Source organism: Berghia stephanieae, chromosome 6 (assembly GCF_034508935.2).
Source record: "Berghia stephanieae isolate SIO BIC M18660-M18661 chromosome 6, UCSD_Bste_1.3, whole genome shotgun sequence".
In the NCBI taxonomy this organism is placed as follows: domain Eukaryota; kingdom Metazoa; phylum Mollusca; class Gastropoda; order Nudibranchia; family Aeolidiidae; genus Berghia; species Berghia stephanieae.
The window spans coordinates 12,730,585-12,750,584 of NC_088365.1; the positions used below are offsets into that span (position 1 = coordinate 12,730,585).

General features: G+C 37.6%; 1 protein-coding gene across 1 annotated transcript in view; it reads left to right on the top strand.

Moving 5' to 3' along the window:
• The window catches only part of LOC144974494 (uncharacterized), a 117,726-nt gene that overhangs the window by 18,065 nt on the left and 79,661 nt on the right, over positions 1 to 20,000 (top strand). Inside the window, exon 2 of the mRNA XM_078917402.1 lies at positions 5,686 to 7,356. Coding sequence (XP_078773528.1) covers positions 5,827 to 7,356 — 1,530 coding nt within the window. The 5' untranslated portion in view covers positions 5,686 to 5,826. The remainder of the gene's footprint in view (positions 1 to 5,685; positions 7,357 to 20,000) is intronic.

Sequence of the window (20,000 nt, forward strand, 5' to 3'; positions counted from 1 at the left end):
AAATATTACGATCTGCTCTTGTCTGGTCAACTGATAAAATGGGTTAGATCTCTTGTCGATTGGATGCTGATTTTTTAAAAAAAAGAGCTTTTATATAGCGCAATATCCACTAAACGTGCTCAACGCTCTTTACAAGGGGTCCCTGGCCAACAGCAACATTTAACATGTAGGACGGGCAATATTACAATTTTTCGGACAAAGAAAACGCTGTTAACGGCCAGGTACTCATGTTACACCTTAGTACGGTGAGAGAATGTGAGTAAAGAGCCTTTTCCAAGGACTCAACTATGCACCGAGCGCGAGGCTCGAACCCAGGACCTTCCGATCCGAAAGCGAGTGTCATACCACTAGACCACATAGCCGCCGATCAGATGCTGCTCGTTCCAACAAGTCAAGGACAGGAAGCGTATCGATGGTCGTCGGATCAAACCTCTGAAGTCCCGATTTTCACGATCGGCGGATCAAACCTCTGGAGTCCCGATTTTCACGATCGGCGGATCAAACCTCTGGAGTCCCGATTTTCACGATCGGCGGATCCAACCTCTGGAGTCCCGATTTTCACGATCGGCGGATCAAACCTCTGAAGTCCCGATTTTCACGATCGGCGGATCAAACCTCTGGAGTCCCGATTTTCACGATCGGCGGATCAAACCTCTGAAGTCCCGATTTTCACGATCGGCGGATCAAATCTCTGATGTCTACATACGAGTTTTGTTCACTTTTTAAAAAAAAATTGATATTGGACATATTGGTCTTTTAAAATATTCTTGACTGCACCGATACAGATACCCTTACTTGTGAACCGAATGTTTCAATAACTTAGCTACCTTGTCCTGAATTGTTCAGCGTGGCTCAGCGGTACGGGCTTTGCTTCGTACCCGAAAGGTACCGAGTTCGGTCACCCGCCGCTGCGCTACGTCGCCTTGAGCAAGCCATCTCGCCCTAGCGCTGCGGCTGACGCATGGGTTATTCCAGTCTCCCCTTGGAATTGACCCTAGAGAATAATTTTCCCTCTGGGATGAATAAAGGGAATTTTGATTTATTTATTTTATATAAAAATAATATTATGTTCTATCCTAATATTTTAATGAAATTCGTACTGTCCTCATAATAGTTTAACTGGTAATAATATTATAATAGAATCAATAAACGTCTGTAAAAATCTAAAACAACAATACAAATGTAGATTTAGATTCTATTTTCAGTTCGAATTTGCAATCATCAAAATACGCTCACGCAAAGCATGGCATGGCGTGACCTTTTAAAAAATATTTTCGACTTGAATTTAATTGGATTCTCAAACGAAAATACAAAGTCAGGAAAATGTTGAAAAGGTCCTTTCCGTGCTGTCAGAAGTTATGGACGTTTTTATACTGTTATCTTTCATAAAATTGCGTGTGACCCGGACGATCTTTACAATGTCTAGAAATAGGTCATTATTTTTCTAAATGCCAATTTAATTTTCATTAAAACTATTTTAATGAAATAACTTTGGTTTTAAAAAAAGCATAAACTATTTCGTAAATAATTAAACGCACAAGAAAAGGGAAGGGACCGATTTTAATTTGATATTTTTTTTTATTGCATTGTGTTTGGTTCTGTGTCTTTTGGTTTATTTTTTGTTGTTTTTTTTCCTTTTTTTTTAAATTTTCGTTTGTTATTTTTATTTTTTGTGGGGAAAAGGGTAAAATTGCATTATATAATTCGTTTTATTATGTTTCCAAACTAAATTTATGAACTTGAAGGATTGTACTTTTATGCAAACCTATAGCATTGGTTGCCTTGCTTTATTTTGATTTTACTTACTTGATTTGTTGATGAAAATATTATATTCTTGTATGAGTTATATTATTGGCAATTGCCAAAAAATAAACGTTTGAATCTTGAATCTTTAATCATTTTCAAAGGACAGAAAGCGATGGTCACTGTTGGCTTCAGACGCTGGATCTATTTTAATTTCTTTTTTTTTTGTTTCGTTTTTTTTTTTGGTTTTGTTTTGGTTATTATTTCTATTATTGGTGTTTGTTATATTTTATTTATGATGTGTAGTTTTTATATTTTATTCTCCTTTCAGTCAGCAATTATAGGCTAGAACTGGATCTGTAGTTTTATATAAACTTGTAATATCGCTTAACAGGCGTTATGTTGCGTCCTACATGTTAAATATTGCTGTTGACCCCGTGTAAAGCGCTTTGAGCACATTCAGTGGATTTTGCGCTATATAAAGCTCATTAAAAAAAAAAAAAACTTATATCCGATCCAAATAACAAGAAGCTGAGGCTACTGGGCTATGTGGTCTTGTAGTGTGACACTTGCTTAAGGATCGGAAGGTCCTGAGTTTGAGCCTCGCTCGGCGCATAGTTGAGTCCTTGGAAAGGCTCGATAATCTCACATTCTCTCACCTTACTCGAAAAACTGAATACCTGGGCGTTAACAGCGTTTTCTCTGTCGGAAAAATAAAATTGTAATATCGCCCAACAGGCGTTGTGTCTCGTTCTACATGTTACGTGCTGCTGTTGGTCAGGGACTCTTTTGTAAAGTGATTTGAGCACGTTTAGAGGATATTTCGCCATAGAAAAGGTCAAGATTTGTTATTGTTTATTTTTAACTGTTGGTTTTAACGCTGGAACTCTTTATTGTCTTCATGGTTGTTTGTTTGTTTGTTTGTTGGGGTTTTTTTTTCTCTTTTTATTTTTTTCTTTATTTCGGGTGTTGTTGCCTTTTGATGTTATCTATTATCTACAATAATTGTGTATAGATAGTATACGCTTGGCTAAGGAGCTCACAACATTGTCATCCGGAAGTATAACGGACCAACACACAAAACGTTGTGTAACCATGATCGTTTATAGTCTGATTAATACAGTTTGGTGAGTATTACTCATAGACGCGGATGGCAAAATACAATAACAAAGACCTGAGTGACGTCAACTTCGAACTATCTATATAAAATAACACAACAAAGTTTCATTATTTAGTTATGGTTTATTGTTATAGAATCAAGGCAATCTCCAGAACCGAAGTCACCCTGACATCATACCGTTGAAGGCAGACGGTCACAATTATGACAGCTGAAATTGGCTAACTCGGAAGATTAAATGTTATTTCGTTTGTTTGTTTTTTGTTTTGTTTTGTATTTTGTTTGTTTTTTGGGTTTATTTTACATATCCAATTTTATAAATTTTCATCAACTTGGTTTTCCTTGTCTGACTCACTCCAAAAATAAGATTATCACATTTCGCGGGGAGAAAGGGAGGAAGTGCTGGGCGGGGGTGGGGAAAGGAACGATTGAATAGCGGCTGGGTGAAACGCCGACTTTTTGTTTGCTCTTACGCAACTAAATCTACATGTTTTAGAAATATTTAAGGCATTTTATTTTTCGTTTTACTTTTGGTTCTTTTTCTTTTTAAATTAAAGAGTTTTGTTGATTTTGCTGGATTTCTTTTTTTTTTTTTTTTTTTTTTTTTTTTTTTTTTTTTTTTTTTTTTGCTGTTGTTTATTTTTTTTTTTTCGTGGTATTCTTTTTTGTTTTCTTTTTTTTTGTTTCATTTTCTTTTTTTTTAAAGAAAAAATCAATCCTACATAGATAGGCTTAAATTACAGTTCAATAAAAAGAATATAAAGTAGGCCTATTCCAGTGACAAAACTATAGATAGTATGCGCGTGGCTAAGAAGCCCATAACATTGCCATCCGGAAGTATAACGGACCAACACACAAAACTGTATGTATCCATGAACGTTAATAGTCGGGTTAATACAGTTCAGTGAGCATTACTCATAAACGCACAAAGACCTGGGTGGCGTCATCTTCGAACTATCTATAATATCTCTTTGCACGCTCAACCTTCTCCTTACCAGCCATTTTCAGGGTTTGAGACGATCTTAAATGGGATCGTGGGTAGCTCATACGGTAGAGTCACGCTCTCCCCGGCCAGGCGGAGTTGTCGTACCAGAAGGTCGCGTGTTCAAACCTCCATCACCGCCGCGAAATTTTTATTCTCTATTGTCTTCTGGCACTTTTCTACTCACTTCATCTCTTGTTGGTTAGTGTTGCTATTGTTCAGTGACCCTTCGTGAAGCGCTTTGAGCACGTTTAGTGGACATTGCACTATAGATAGTATGCAGATGACGTCACTCAGGCCTTTGTTATTGTTTTTGCCATCCGCGTTTGTGAGTTGTTCTCACTAAACTGTATTAACCAGACTATAAAAGTTCATGGTTACACAGAGTTTGTATGTTGGTCCGTTATACTTCCGGATGGCAATGTTGTGAACTCCTTGGCCAAGCGCATACTATCTATATTATAAAAGCTCAAGTTAAAGTTAATTCTTCAACTCCCTGTCTATGTATATAGATAGGATGCGCTTGGCTAAGAAGCTCATAACATTGCCATCCGGAAGTATAACGGACCAACACACAAATCTGGGTGTATCCATGAACGTTTATAGTCAGGTTAATACAGTTCAGTGAGCATTACTCATAAACGTGGATGGCAAAAAAAAAAAACAATAACAAAGACCTGAGTGATGTCATCTTCGAACTGTCTATAGATAGTATGCAGATGACGTCACTCAGGTCTTTGTTATTGTTTTTGCCATCCGCGTTTGTGAGTTGTTCTCACTAAACTGTATTAAACAGACTATAAAAGTTCATGGTTTCACAGAGTTTGTGTGTTGGTCCGTTATACTTCCGGATGGCAATGTTGTGAACTCCTTGGCCAAGCGCATTCTATCTATAGTGATTGAAAAGCTTGGTCTGTTAGATTTGGTGGAACATTCTTGACTAGAGTAAATCTTCCAACCATCCAAGGCTACCAGGGAGTTTTTACTGTCAGTTTTGTATTACAAAAGCAGGTCTCCTTGGGCCATGATCGTCTAGAGAAGTACTTTTTGTTTGTTTTGCTTTTAACACGTAATTTCTTTGAGGAGAATTAAAACGGGAAGAATGGTTGGAATAGTATGTCATTGATCGGAAGGGAGCCCTCAGAGGGTTGTTGTCCCTTACGACCCGGCGGCCATCTTTGTATCTTTGTTTACATTGGAGATTGGCCAGATATGTATGGTTGTGTGAAGCAATTTAGTCCGTGGGTACCTCACAGACTACTTTCGAATTTTTGTTTTCGTATTTATTATTTGTTTGTTTATTATTATTGTTTTTTGATTAACCACTAAGACTTGTTTAATTCATGTTTCCTGTGTGTTTGCTTTTTATATTTCAATTCACGTGATAATCAGATCCCGGTTTCTTCAATTTTGCTTTTGGCGTGTGGTGGAAGGAAGGGAGTATAGAGTTTTGGTATTGTTTTTTTGTTTGTTTTGTTTTGTTTTTGTTTGGGGGTAGGGTTTTTGTGGGGGGTTTTTTTGGGAGGGGGGTTGTTTTGCTTTTTTTTTTTTTTTTTTTTTGTTCTTTTAAAAAAAAAAATTTATATGTTAATTCTAGAATAGCGAAGTTGGATTTTAAAATTCTACGACACAACTTATCATTTATTTGCTTGTAGTCCTAGATCTATTTGTTTTCATAATAGACAGCAGAAACATGGTTGAGACCTAAACGGATATGATTTTTGATTAAAATAAAGTTTGAATGATCATAAAAGATTGACTGTGACTGACAACTTTTTTTTAAAATGTATTATATATTTTACACATATTTTATATTTTATACATTTATTAATTACTTTTTCAGGTCATCTAACTTTCTGCACAAACTAAAGAACAAACCAGCAAGAGGAGAAAGCATTTGGGGTACATTTCCATGTTTGAAACATTCTAGACACCGCATACATCCGTTCACATGTCACGCATTTCCTAGAGATCACTCGACGCCATGTTGCTTTTTTCATCACGTGATCACCACACACTTCCGGGCATCTGCCTGTGGGTTCTTTTTACGACCGTACAAATCCAGTGCTCTTATGCCTTCAATATTCTATCACATAAAGATGCAGCGCCTTCCGTCTCTCTGTCCTCCTCTCCCTCCTCGTCCTCCACCTCCATCTCCTCCTCCGCCCCATCATCGTCATCACCTTCATCCTCACCAACTTCTTCATTGTCGTCATTCCCCTTATCGCCGTTTTCATCACTCTCGTCGTTGTCAAAGTTAAATATGTTATTTCCAAATAAATTATATTTTCGTAACCATCAACATATCCATTCTAGACAACGGGCATCCTCAAAATCATTAAAAAGATCTGTTGATACTCCACGCACAAGCCGACATCGCATCTTTAGACGGGAAATTTCTAGATTAACACCTCATTTACCTTCCTCCCCTGAAAATCTGATCTCGTTTACGACTGGAAATGAAATGATCGAACCAGTTGAAAGTCTTGAGGATTCCTGGAGTACAGGAACCCCAATTTTGAAAACAACTCCGCCAGCCAAACTTGGACTACAGCGACCATTTTCAACAATAGCCTCAATCAAAGAAAAGCAGAAACTACGTTCGTATTTTAGACACGTTGAAAACATGAACGCCTTGAAGAGTGCTCTAAGACAAAAAATAAAAACAAAAGCAATTTTGAAATCAAAAATGTTAAAGGCTGTTAACTTGAAAACAAATCGACTGACTAAGATGGCGAATGTCCAGGCAATGGCTCTATCCAAAAGCCCTCCAAAAATACAAAAGTATCGGTCGATGAAGTCGAGAAGGGCCAACTTTTTCGCCCACCAGCACCACCACGCCCATTTAGAAAGACCTGGATCACAAAGTATTGATCCCACGGCTGGATCTTTCGTACAAGGATTTGGTGACGGGGGTGGTTTTGTCAATCCTGAAAATGTCCGAGTTTTTCAGGGCTTTGATCTTGGTAAAGATAGCGTCTTCATCCCCGGCCATACTGATGGATTTATCCTTGATCATCTTCCAAATCATGCACAGGTCGATTTTGTCGTGAATAGCCAGGGTAATTTTTTAACTCCGTCTCCTTCACATGGAATTTTACCGCAACCACTTTCATCATCATCATCTGCTGTCTCCTCTTTTGTACCGTCTTCATCGTCATCGTTGTCGTCTTCGTCGTCGTCGTCATCATCAATTCAACACGAATTTGGAGAGTTCCCGTCTCAGTCCAACCAGAATACATTTGGCGGTTTCATCGATTCTCCTCAAAAAGTATCTTGGCAGGCTCTGCCGCCGGTTCAGCAACCTCAACAAGCCGATAGATTCGGAAGAATGTTGTCTTCGTCATCAGACATGCCCGGCTCTATGTTCAGGCATGAAGGAGAGTTTCATATGCCGCCACCCGTTAATGAAGGGTCTGCGTCGTCTCCTTGGGGTCAAAGCGACATACATTCCTCCTTTTCTACACACGGCGATGGTTTTTCATCTGGATTCGGATCATTTCAACAAGATGATGTAAGTATTTTTATAATAAATATATTTGTGACCCAAATTGCCAATGTGGTAGTAAGTCTGAATGAACTAAATAATGAGATTTGAGTATAAAGACAAAATGTGACCCGACGTCTCAAAACGGTATTGTGTCGGGATGGACAAAAATGCTAAAAAGTCGAATTAAAATTAATCTGGTCAAAAATATTAATCATTGGTATTCAGCCCTCTAAAACATGATATTCATTCTCTCTATACAACATACAAACTCAACCCAAGTCTGATTTATCTGACTACAAATTTAATTTTCAGCACCTTAATCATCCCGATTTAATACCGTTTTCAGAGGAGGGGTCACATATAATCAAAATGCCAAGTCAGTTTTCTGGTACGGTACAAAAAATTCTTTTAACTATTGAATGGTTTAGTTTGATCTTACACCCGTTTGTTGAATTCGACTTTTTTGTTTCAGATATATCCGTAGATTTCTTGTTAACTTAATCTAAATATGTTTACTATTCAAACATCTTCCTTTTTTACGAACGCTAAAATGATCTAAGTAGCTTGAATATGTCGTAATCTCCCTATAAAGAGATAAATATTAGTTTCTATCATTTGGATTGGAAGTTGTTAGTTTCTGTGTTTCAATTATTGGCAATATAACCAATCAACTGTGACCCTCCATCTCAAAACGGTATTGTGTCGGGATGCTTCATAACCCAAAAATGGAAATTTAGAGATAGAATGATGAGAAATCGGACCTTAGAAGTTTTTGCAAAGCAATAAATAGTATTTATATTTCACCATGACGTAGAGAAAGTAAACCCAAGTTTGATATTTGTGGATATGAATTCAATTTCCCTTACCGAGCGTATCCCGACATAATACCGCTTTGACACAGTGAGTCACAACTATGCTTTTTATCAAGGTGGATTAGAGTTTCTAGACACTGTACTCACGTATCCAGGATTCAAACATGCTCCTACTTCAACCTCGTATAAACCGATTGGATTAGTGAGACGAAATATCACTGAGCGAAGTGGTCGAGTGGTTAAGGCATTGCACTGTGATCCAGAAGATTCCGGGATCGAGCCCCGCTTCAGGCAATTCATTTTTTTTTTTTTTTGGACAAGATTGTTAACCTACAATTTACTCCGTTAGACAACATGGGTGATTCATGTTGTCATTAGACGTTTGTGTGATTGATTATCTATATTCCTTCATGGAATGCCTAGGCGACGGTATCCAAGTATTGCCCTAAAAAAATGAGATTTTTATATAGTGCAATATCCACTAAATGTGTTCAAAGCGCTTTACAAGGGGTCCCTGACCAACAGCAACATTTAACATTTAGGACAGGACATGGCGCCTGTTAGGCGATGTTACAATTTTTTTCGGACAGAGACAACTCTGTAAACGACCAGGTACTCATTTTACACCTGAGTACGGTGAGAGAATGTGAGTAGAGAGTATTTTCCAAGGAGTCAACTATGCGCCGAGCGAGGCTCAAACCCAGGACCTTCCGATCCGAAAGCGAGTGTCATACCACTAGACCACATAGCCGCACCGAAGAGCGGAAGAGCATAATCTTTTTTAAAATGTTTTTATTATATCACTGTCGATGTTTGTATAAAAAGACACTTAAAATTATGATACTCATAGCCTTTTAGTTTATCTTTAAAGTCTCAATAGGGAATGAGGAAGAGTAGCATCCCTTAATTGGACGTCAACCATAGTCTGTGACGTCACCGGCGGAAAAGTTATTAGAGAGAGAACGTCATGTTGGATGTGGCATGCGTCTCTCGTCCTCGCTTCCGGTGAAAGCGGCTTGAGACACTTCAAAACCAAATTGACGTTCTCTCTTCCGCTAATCTCATTCCCTATATTGTTCAAAATCTTGATACTCATACCAACAGGTAGATTGTTCCATAGTCAGAATATACACGTTTCTATTAAAAATAGGGCTAGGGATTAGCATTGCTTCTTGATTTTAAAATGATAAATAAAGAAAGAAAAAAAATAAATAAAAGATGAAAAATAAAAACCGAAAGTATTTTAAGTTCTTATGATTACTAGAAAATTTTGTTTTGCTATTTTTATTTTACGTTGTTATTTTGTTGAATTTTTTTGTTGGTTGTTGGGGGGTTTTTTAATGCTTTTTTTTTTTTGGTGTTGTTTTAGGTTTTTTTTTCATTCTTTATTGATCAATTAATTTTTCTCTTTTGTTCGGTAAAATCTTTCATGCGTTATAGTAATGCAATTTCGTGTTGGGTATCGTCATTTTAATCGATTTCAGGAAAGGTTATTCAAGCGACATCAGTTTTATGGGACAGCAGAGCAGAACATGTCTTTTTAGAACAGTCAAGGGGACAAGACTGACTACATGGAATAAAATATCTCCTTTATGAGCTTCTAAATCCAGGGCATTATTTGAGCATCGTCGATAGATAAGGCATGCAAATTGAGCGGTTACATGAGTTGGTACTGAAATTCAAATGGTCTCCTTTATTATGATCTTTGGACATTTTTTTTGTTTTTTTTAAAGGGGTTGGGGGGGGGGAGTGTGCTTTACTACTTTCTGATTCATTTTACTACGGTTTCCATGCGATCTTTAAAGCTGTATAAAATTCTATTTTCAAAGATTTCAATATTCATAATTTTACATTGTCTGTTATAGATAGTATGCGCTTGGCTAAGAAGCTCATAACATTGTCATCCGGAAGTATAACGGACCAACATACAAAACTGTGTGTATCCATGAACGTTTATAGTCAGGTTAATACAGTTCAGTGAGCATAACTCATAAACGCGGATGGCAAAAAACAATAAGAAAGACATGAGTGACGTCACCTTCCAACTATCTATAGTATCTGGGTCGGATTTTAATCAGTATTGTATTGTATATACACCCTCCCCGTTCCAAATTGTAAAATATGACGTCGAAAATCATAAAAAAATGTTTGTTTCACATTGTTCGAACGCAAGTCTACCTGATTTGAATCCTATTAAATCATAGGGTTTAATTTTTCTTATATCTCGATCTGGGTCCGAATTGGGTCGCGCAGAAAGTACTAGCACTTTACCGTAGGGTTGTATCCTATCCAAAGTGTAGCATGCATATAGTATATGAAAACACACAGGCTGAAATTGGCACTGTACAAAGAGTAAGCGGATGAGAAAAAAAGAATGAAATAATACGAAAAAAAAAGAAATGCATTTATTAATTTCGTGCAAATGTGCCAAGCATTTTGATTGAGATTTATATAGCGCAATATCCACTAAACGTGCTCAAAGTGCTTTACATGTGGTCCCTGGTCAACAGCAACATTTAACATGTAGGACGGGACATGACAACTGTTAGGCTATATTACAATTTTTCGGAAAAAGACAACGCTGTTAACGGCCAGGTACTCATTTTACACCTAAGTATGGTGAGAGAATGTGACTCAACTATGCGCCGAGCGCGAGACTCGAACCCAGGACCTTCCGATCCGAAAGCGAGTGCCATACCACTAGACTACATAGCCTCACAATAATACAGTGACTGTCAGATCAATGCCTTAACCACTCGGCCACTTCGCCCCCCCCCCCCCCCCCCCCCGGGTATAATATATAATATAATAATAGGAGTATAATGATAGCAGATATGGGGTTATTTAGTAACACCCACGGCTTTAATGGGCATCAAGTTACCGTTGATTGATGTCAGCCGTCTTCACAGTAATCAACCAGGGACTAAAAACTAAAGTCAAAGAAGGACTAAAGCATATTTTTAAAAAAAAGAGATTTTATATAGCGCAATATCCACTAAATATGCTCAATGCGCCTTACAAAGGGTCCCTGGCCAATAGCAACACTTAACATGTAGGACGGGACATGACGCCTGTTTGGTGATATTATATTTTTTTTTCGGACAGAGACAACGCTGTTAACGGCCAAGTACTCATTTTACACATGAGTACGTTGAGAGAGTGTGATTAAAGAGCATTTTCCAAAGACTCAACTATGCGCCGAGTGAGGCTCGAACCCAGGACTTTCTGATCAGAAAGCGAGTGTCATACCACAAGACCACATAGCCGCACTGATTGAGAATTTGACGTAAAAGGGTTTCTCAAACAAAATACTGATCCTTGCAACTGCTGTAGTAGTATAGTTGAATTCAATGATTGTCCCCACAGCGCTTCCACCCTCTCCTTACCAGCCATTTTCAAGATTTCCCCAAAACTTCACGCCCAACTAACACAAAAATAGATTTTTTTATCCCTCTGAAAAAATAATAGCAGTAAAATTCTTCTTGCGAGACATAGTTTCTTTAGCAAAACATCCTTTACAACGCACTGTTCGTTTTCTTTATATTTTATGATGTACAAAAGAAATTTGAATAAGAAAAATGTTGGTTGAATCGTAACGAATGTGACGATTTTCCTGTAGATAGTATGCGCTTGGCTAAGAAGCGCATAACATATCATTGCCATCCGGAAGTATAACGGATCAACACACAAAACTGTGTGTATCCATGAACGTTTATAGTCAGGTTAATACAGTTCAGTTACCCCTCTCCCTACCAGCTATTTTCAGAATTTTACCCTAAACTTCATGTTCACCACAACAGAAAAATAGAGTTTTCAAACGGATTAGAAATGAGTATAGTCTACATTTTGCTCTGCAACACAGTGGCGAGTTTTTATAGCTATAACTATAACAAAATGAAATCAGAATAAGAAAATTGCTGGCTGCATCGTAACAGATGTGACGATTTTCCTATGGGTGGTAAGGAGAGGATTAACGGCCAAGTACTCATTGTACACCTGAGTACGATGAGTGAATATGCGTAAAGATTTTTTTCCAATGACTCAACTGTGCGCCGAGAAAGGCTCGAACCCAGGATAATCTCCTAGTCCGAAAGCGAGTGTTATACCACAAGACCACATATTATCCGCAATTCGCCAAGTCCCGGGTTTGAGAGTTTTTGCCAAGATGAGAGTCAATTAAATCCATCGATATTTGGAGGCTACATTTTTAATATGAGATTTTCTAGAGTACACACCAACTGGTTCGGATGAAATACATGTGACCTGTGATTTAGAGGCATTTGAGATTGGGTGTATAGGAGAATGTTGAGGCTATAGGGAATGAGATTAGCGGAAGAGTAGCGTCCCTTGATTGGACGTCAACCATAGTCTGTGACGTCACCGGCCGAAAAGTTATTAGAGAGAGAACGTCATGTTGGTTGTGCGCATGCGTCTCTCGTCCTCAATACATATCGAAATAGCTGATGATAGTCGTCAAGTATTATAAGTTGAGCTTTTACACAATCCTGTCAAGCTACACAAAAGAGTAGAGAAGTGTATGAACAGGTATGAATAGACTCTGATTATCTTCTATCTTGACTTACTTGACTTATGCCTCTTGGCTCCTGGCGGAGCATAGGGCCTCAACAGCACTCTTCCATCTTCTTCTGTCCTTGGCACAGACCTTTGCCTCACTCCAGATAAGATTGGAGACGCACAAATCTTGGTGAAGGCTTCTCCTCCAAGTCTGTTTTGGACGACCCCGTTTACTCTTGCCCTATCTTGTATCTTGTTGACCCTTTAAGGGCAAGAATTATTTTTTTAGTTCATCATTTCCATAATTCGTTTCAGTGGTCGATTCTGCAGCAAATTAAGCAAACAATTTGCGCTGCGGCTTTGTGGCCACGTGTTATAAAACTCGTCTTCGGACCTGGTAATTGACCCGCTCTGTCCGGTCCAATATTGAGTCCTGGACAGTCTAATTATTCACATTCTGTCACTCCGCTCTGTTGCAACAGTACTCGAACCCAGGTCCTACCGTGCAAAGGCGAATGTCATACCACAAAGCCACATGTAAAGCGCCATGAGCAAATTTAGTCGATATTGCGCTATACACAAGCTAATGTTTGTCTGAATGGGAGCGATCTATATTACCTTTCCATGTGCTCGAGGTCATTGGTCACATTGGAATACGTGCTAAAAATGACCAACACAGTGAAAAGTGTTCACAATTTAAGAAATATCCAACGCCACAATTGGTCATTTTACTCAGCTTGACTTATGTGTATGTTTACAAGTTTCATAAACACGGCAGCGTGTTTACATTTATTGAGAAATGACCAATCGTTGAGCAGCAACAAATCATGTGATCGATGACTAGTTGGACGAAAACATGAATATAGATCGCTCCCATTGACAAGTAACTACAGTGTATCCCAGTGCATTGATTTAATTCTATCATGTTGAACACTCTAAGATTTGATGATAAGTTACTAAAATTAAACCGGTTTGTTAACTAACGGTTAACAAACGAAGGAGTGAAATCCTAATCTCTGTCTCCATCGTTTTGCGTTTATGATGTGGAAATCTAGATAGGCAATTCGTGCAAAGGAAATTGTTCTAGAGCATCCCATATTTCCCTCAATCATGTTTTCGTCAGTGATTCCCCTCGCTCCATAAAACCAGTCATTTGGAAGACAGGTCTATTTCCAGCCCCTAATATTACCGTCAAGTCGATCGACGTTGCCTTTTTATATATTATGTGCTTTTCGTTTTGAAATTGTGACCTATCACCTCTAAATGGTATTAAGTCAAGATGATTTAGATGCTCAAAAATGAAATTATCGTCTAAAATTTAAGACTTTGACCTCTAGCTAATGTTTTATTGTGAAAATAAACATTGTAGTACAATACAGTAAAGTTTCAAATGTCTTATCATTTTCATTTTAGATATCTTATCTAATCTTATCTTACTAAAGGCTTAATAGGAATTATCCTTTAAATCCTTTTTAATTATCCCTTATACAATAGTTTATGATTACAGAATCCCATATAGCTTGTATTGTATCATTCACAGACAGTTTTACACAACTTTGAATGTCAGGAAAAATGTATCAATCAAAAAATACAATCATAGAATACTGGTAATTGAAAACTGGTCAAGATCGAATGAATATTAAATGTACAAAGTTCATAGTACAATGAAATATTAATGACAAAAATAAACATGAAAGCAACAACGATAACAAAGCATACATTAGTCTCTGATAAATTATGATTTTACATAGATATATTTTGTCCTCATCGTGATCATCGTCTGATTTAAACCAGTTTGAGGCGACAGGTCACAGGTTCTGTTGTCCATGACATTTTTTTTTGCGAGTCCACATTCATTATTCTTTCTCTTATAGTTTACAATTTCACTCCAGTATCGAATCGGCCTTTTTCCTTCCGTTCGGGTAGGCGGAAGCAGCAGGGATAAATCACTCGTCTAATGATTTGAAGCATTGTAATAATTTATCAATTTGGGATACGATACTGTGATATAATTAGACAGTAGAATACGTGAATCATTAACTCACTCAACTCTAACACCGACTATATCCTTAGTTTACCCTGGTTACTTTTACCCCAAGCCTATTTATTACATTTTTCTGAGACAAATTATAGACGTAGTATCAAAGCTATTGTTTTTATTTTTTTTTTTCGTGTTAATGATAGTTGAATATAACTCTCTGTGTACAAGCTCCTTTTTAATACATGTTTTCCAATTTTGAAACGTAGATAGCAAAAATTTCTAGGATTGAGTGAATTAAAAGATAATTCACACTTTTAGCAACACATACCACATATTGTAACTTTCACACAATGACCAAATAAGAACATTGGAATTTATTGTGAAACAAACAACATTACACTACACAAGCAGCGCTAAGGCTTAGATGTTTTAAAAATGTGCACATGGTCACAAGAGATTTAAGCATAATGATAACAACAAGAGATGAAGTGAGTAGGAAAGTGCCAGAAGCCAATAGAGAATTAACATTTTTCGCGGCGGTGATGGGGGTTTGAACCCGCGACCTTACTGGTACGACAACTCCACCTGGCCGGTGAGAGCGTGACTCTACCGTGTGAGGTATCCACGGTCGTGGATGTCACGCTCTCCCCGGCCAGGTGGAGTTGTTGTACCAGTAAGGTCGCGGGTTCAAACCCCCATCACCGCCGCGAAAAATTTTAATTCTCTATTGTCTTCTGGCACTTTCCTACTCACTTCATCTCTTGTTGTTACCATTATAAGTGCCTGCTCCACTCACTTTTCTGAATTAAGCATAATTTTACAAGTTTATCAGGTAGCATTATCATAAAAATGGCATGCGCTGTCATTTTATTTTACGACATATTATGCGTCAGAATGAATAATTAAAATAAAGAGAGAAAATGGATTGCCTGAAAAGAAATAGATTGTCTGAAAAGAAATAGATTGTCTGAAAAGAAATAGATTGTCTGAAAAGAAATAGATTGTCTGAAAAGAATAATTTTAAAATTTAATTACAGTGGAGCATGTTGAGCATCCTTGATCTGTAGAAATACTTTTTACAAATGGTCAATCTTTATATCATCATCATCATCATCATTGCCTTTTTCACCCTGGGTCAGGGTATAGGCCACAGACAAACAGTTTCCATCCTTCTCTATCCTGAGCCAACTTTTTTTTATCTCATTCCAGGTCTTACCACTTCTTTGTATATCAGCTTCTTTAATTCTTCTTCATAAATTCTGTAATTCCAGAAACTCTTCGGTCGCCCAAGCTAAAAAAAGGATTTGTTTTGTCTGCCTGTGTTTCTGTAACGGTTTGAGTTTAACGGAAATCTTTATATAGGGAATGCGATTAGCGGAAGAGTAGCGTCCCTTGATTGGACGTCACCCATAGTCTGTGACGTCACCGGCGGAAAAGTTATTAGAGAGAGAACGTCATGTTGGTTGTGCGCATGGTCCGTCGTCCTCGCTTCAACCAACATGACGTTCTCTCTCTAATAACTTTTCCGTCGGTGACGTCACAGACTATGGGTGACGTCCAATCAAGGGACGCTACTCTACCGCTAATCTCATTCCCTATTCTTATTTATTTTATTATCAGAAAAACCGCGCAATTCAAATGACATCGATAAATGTATGAATAAATAACAAAAAGCAAATAAGTACACACTTGTACAAGTAAACACATTCCATTTACACAATGAATAATAATAATAATAATAATAATAATAATAATAATAATAATAATAATAATAATAATAATAATAATAATAATAATGTTAGGTATGTTGGTGGCTGTATCAAAAGATACATTGATTCAAACGCATTCACTCTAACCCAGTTTACTGCCGTACTTCGGAATACAATGCATTAAAAAATTTAGCCTGGAAACTCGTCCTTCAAATATCGATCGATCGATTTAAATGAACCTCATCTTGGCAAAAAACCCTCATACCTGGGACTTCGCGAAATGTTTGTCTGTATTTATAGTGATGTATTAATGTTTATTTGTTTTTGTTATCGGCTGAAGGAGGGTTTTTAGCCCAGAACATTCCGTATATGGTAATATGTTATTTAATTGTACACTTATTATATTTATTTTTGTTCATTATCTTTTCGCATCTTTACGTGGCAATACACGGGTCCTTGTAGCTCAGTTGTTAGAGCATTCACTTCACGAGCAAAAGGACCTAATATCAATCCCGGATACAGTTGGGGGTTTTTTCTGCTCCCCTCCCCCATCCCCCATCCCACCTCCCCCAACCCCGGACCCATCCTGTCTTCTTCCATCCAAGAAGTAAGTGGATAACTGGGTTTGTTGGATCTGGCGGACGGAACGTTCTGTTCTATTTAGAGGGCAAAAAGATGATATCGCTATTGTATGTTAAACGCTCTGCATACTCCGTTGCTTTTTGTCCTTTTGTCTCCGATTGATTTGGGTTTTTTCCCTACTTGACAACTGCAATAGGATTCAACAGTCGTAACGTCACTTCCTTCCTAATGACGCATGGTAACTTAGTAACAGTGGCTCTAAACTATCGGAACAATGGCGGACGCCCGTATGAAATATTTCTCCGGCGAGCATAAAAGCGTATCCAGAGGAAAAAAAAACCCCATAAATTTGATCATGTTTTGACATTTACACATTCTGATCACAAGGCGTATGAAAAGTTCTAGCAGCATGAAAAATAAAAAGTAATGATTTTCTTTGTTTAGAACCAATACGGCCGCTGTTGCTGGGCGACGTAACATCAGACTATTGAATCCAATTGGTTAGCGTGACACAGGCAACCAGTTTGTCATGCAAATACTTTTTTTTATTAACTTTTATTTCTCTCTATCTATCTAATCAGATTTTTACATGTTGTGATTTTATACGAGAACCAAGTGTTTCATGTCACAACATCTCCACACGTCAACTAGGTTGTAAAATGATCAAAAAGATATTTTAACCCTTTAACCGCGTGAACGAATTTTTATAATATCCCACTTTTCCTTGTAATATTGTTCATGTATCATTTTAAATCATTTATTTATCTATTTATTCATCTATTTATTTATCTATGTGTCTGTTTATTGAATGATTAGTTATCTATTTATTTATTTTATAAATATATTGTTCTATTTTTTTAAATATATATTTTTTTAGATTTCATTTTTTTATCCTTTTGTTTTTTGTTGTTGTTTTTTTGCTATAATTATCTACACGACTATTTTCACGGGGGAAATGGTAATATTTGGGCTTGGTGGCATAGTTATATGACACTCAGCTTCTGACGCTTGGGTCCTTGGTTTGACTCCTCTTGTGCTTGACACAAATTTTAACCCATAGAAAAGGCTGTTTTTTACTCACAATTTCCTTATCGAAACAGGGATGTAAAATCAGTACTTGGTCGGTAAGAGCGTTGTCTAAGTCGAACACACACAACAAAAAAACCAACAACAACAACAAAACAAACAAATTATAATAGCGCGTTACAGTCATCATCATCCTTGCGATACATGTAAAATGTAGCTGTTGGCTTCGAACCTGCCCCCCCCCCCGCGCGCTTTTTTTTCATATAAAGCGCCTTGAGCAGATATAATAAATATTGCACAATGCAAACGCTTAGGCTTTAGTAACAGAGTGAACCTCAATAGTGCCTAAGTATGAAAGAAAATATTTTTTGTTAATGTAAAAAGTAAACATGGCTCTCATATGTCACCCATAGTCTCAAAACGGTATTATGACGGGGTGAACATGATGTTGAAAGGTAACTTTTAAGCGTAACTGGTCAAGAAAACGAAATTTCGGTTTTCAGCACTTTAAAATTCGATATTTCTTCTTCAATAATTCATTCATGGACTCTAACACAAGTCTGATGTTTTTGGTCATAGATTCTATTTTCAGCACTTTGATCACCCCGACTTAATACCGTTTTGAGGCGTTGGGTCACATATTGAAAGGATAAAATCAGGCAAAACACACACTAAAGTTTCAGAGAAACAAAATCTGTGATCCATTTCCTCAATCAACATGGTTTCCTGTCGAGTTAGAATTAGAATCAAAATCATTGGATTTACCGCCCAAAATTAAATATGCGACTTGCACAAAGATTATTTATACGATTGAGGAGAAGTGATACATACAATGTCTTTAAAAATAGAAGAAAAAAAAACATCAACAAAAACAAAAACAAAAAAGCAAACCCCAGCGGACATAACGATTTTTAAAGTAAACAAACAAACAAACCATATTTCTAATCATTATTAACTGAAATTTATTTTTCGACATTTATAGGGAATGAGATTGGCGGAAGAGTATCGTCCCTTGATTGGACGTCACCTTACAGAGAGAACGTCAATTTGGTTTTGAAGTGTCTCAAGCCGCTTTCACCGGAAGCGAGGACGAGAGACGCATGCGCACAACCAACATGACGTTCTCTCTCTCTAATAACTTTTCCGCCGGTGACGTCACAGACTATGGGTGACGTCCAATCAAGGGACGCTACTCTTCCGCTAATCCCATTCCCTAGTTGGTTGACACAATTCCAAATTTAGGCGGTGGATGCGAGAAATGGAGACACGATGAATAAAACATAGACCAGGAGCAAGAGAGCTTGTGTAAATGATGGTCGAATCACAGTATTGTAACTGCTTGCTTCCTTATTAGGGATAATAGGAGAAAGGGTGTGGTGCTCCCCCGGCTATGTGGTCTTGTGGTATGACACTCCCTTTAAAATCGGAAGGTCCTAGGTTCGAGCCTCGCTCGGCGCATAGTTGAGTCCTTGGAAAAGGCTCTTTACTCACATTCTCTCACCGTACTCAGTTGTAAAAAGAGTACCAGGCCGTTACCAACGTCGTCTATGTCGGTAAAAAAAAAATTTGTAATATCACCTAACAGGCATCATGTCTCGTCCTACATGTTACGTTTTGTTGTTGATCAGGGGCGCTTTGTAATGCACTTTGAGCTCGTTTAGTGGGCATTATTGCGCTATATAAAAGCTTGTTAAAAAAAACGCATAGAGCACGACATCGGCAATGGCTATGCGCTATATATAGAAATGCTAAATATTATCATTCTAATAAAACCGAACCCGATGTTGAAAGGGTTAAAGGTGATGAGAAATATAGAGAGATAGAATGCCTTTTGATCAGGGAGCAATCGATATTTTATGCCCACATCCCACATGAAAAACGTTTCTTGTTCACATAATCATCAGCCATCGACTGTTTCATTTGTTTTTTTGTATGTGTTTGTTTTGTTTTTCAATCCTGTCGCTTTCCCACACAGATTATAATAAGACAAACCTATTTTCCTGGCCTAGTGCTTCGCTCTCGTTTTAGATCTGGATCTTGAGT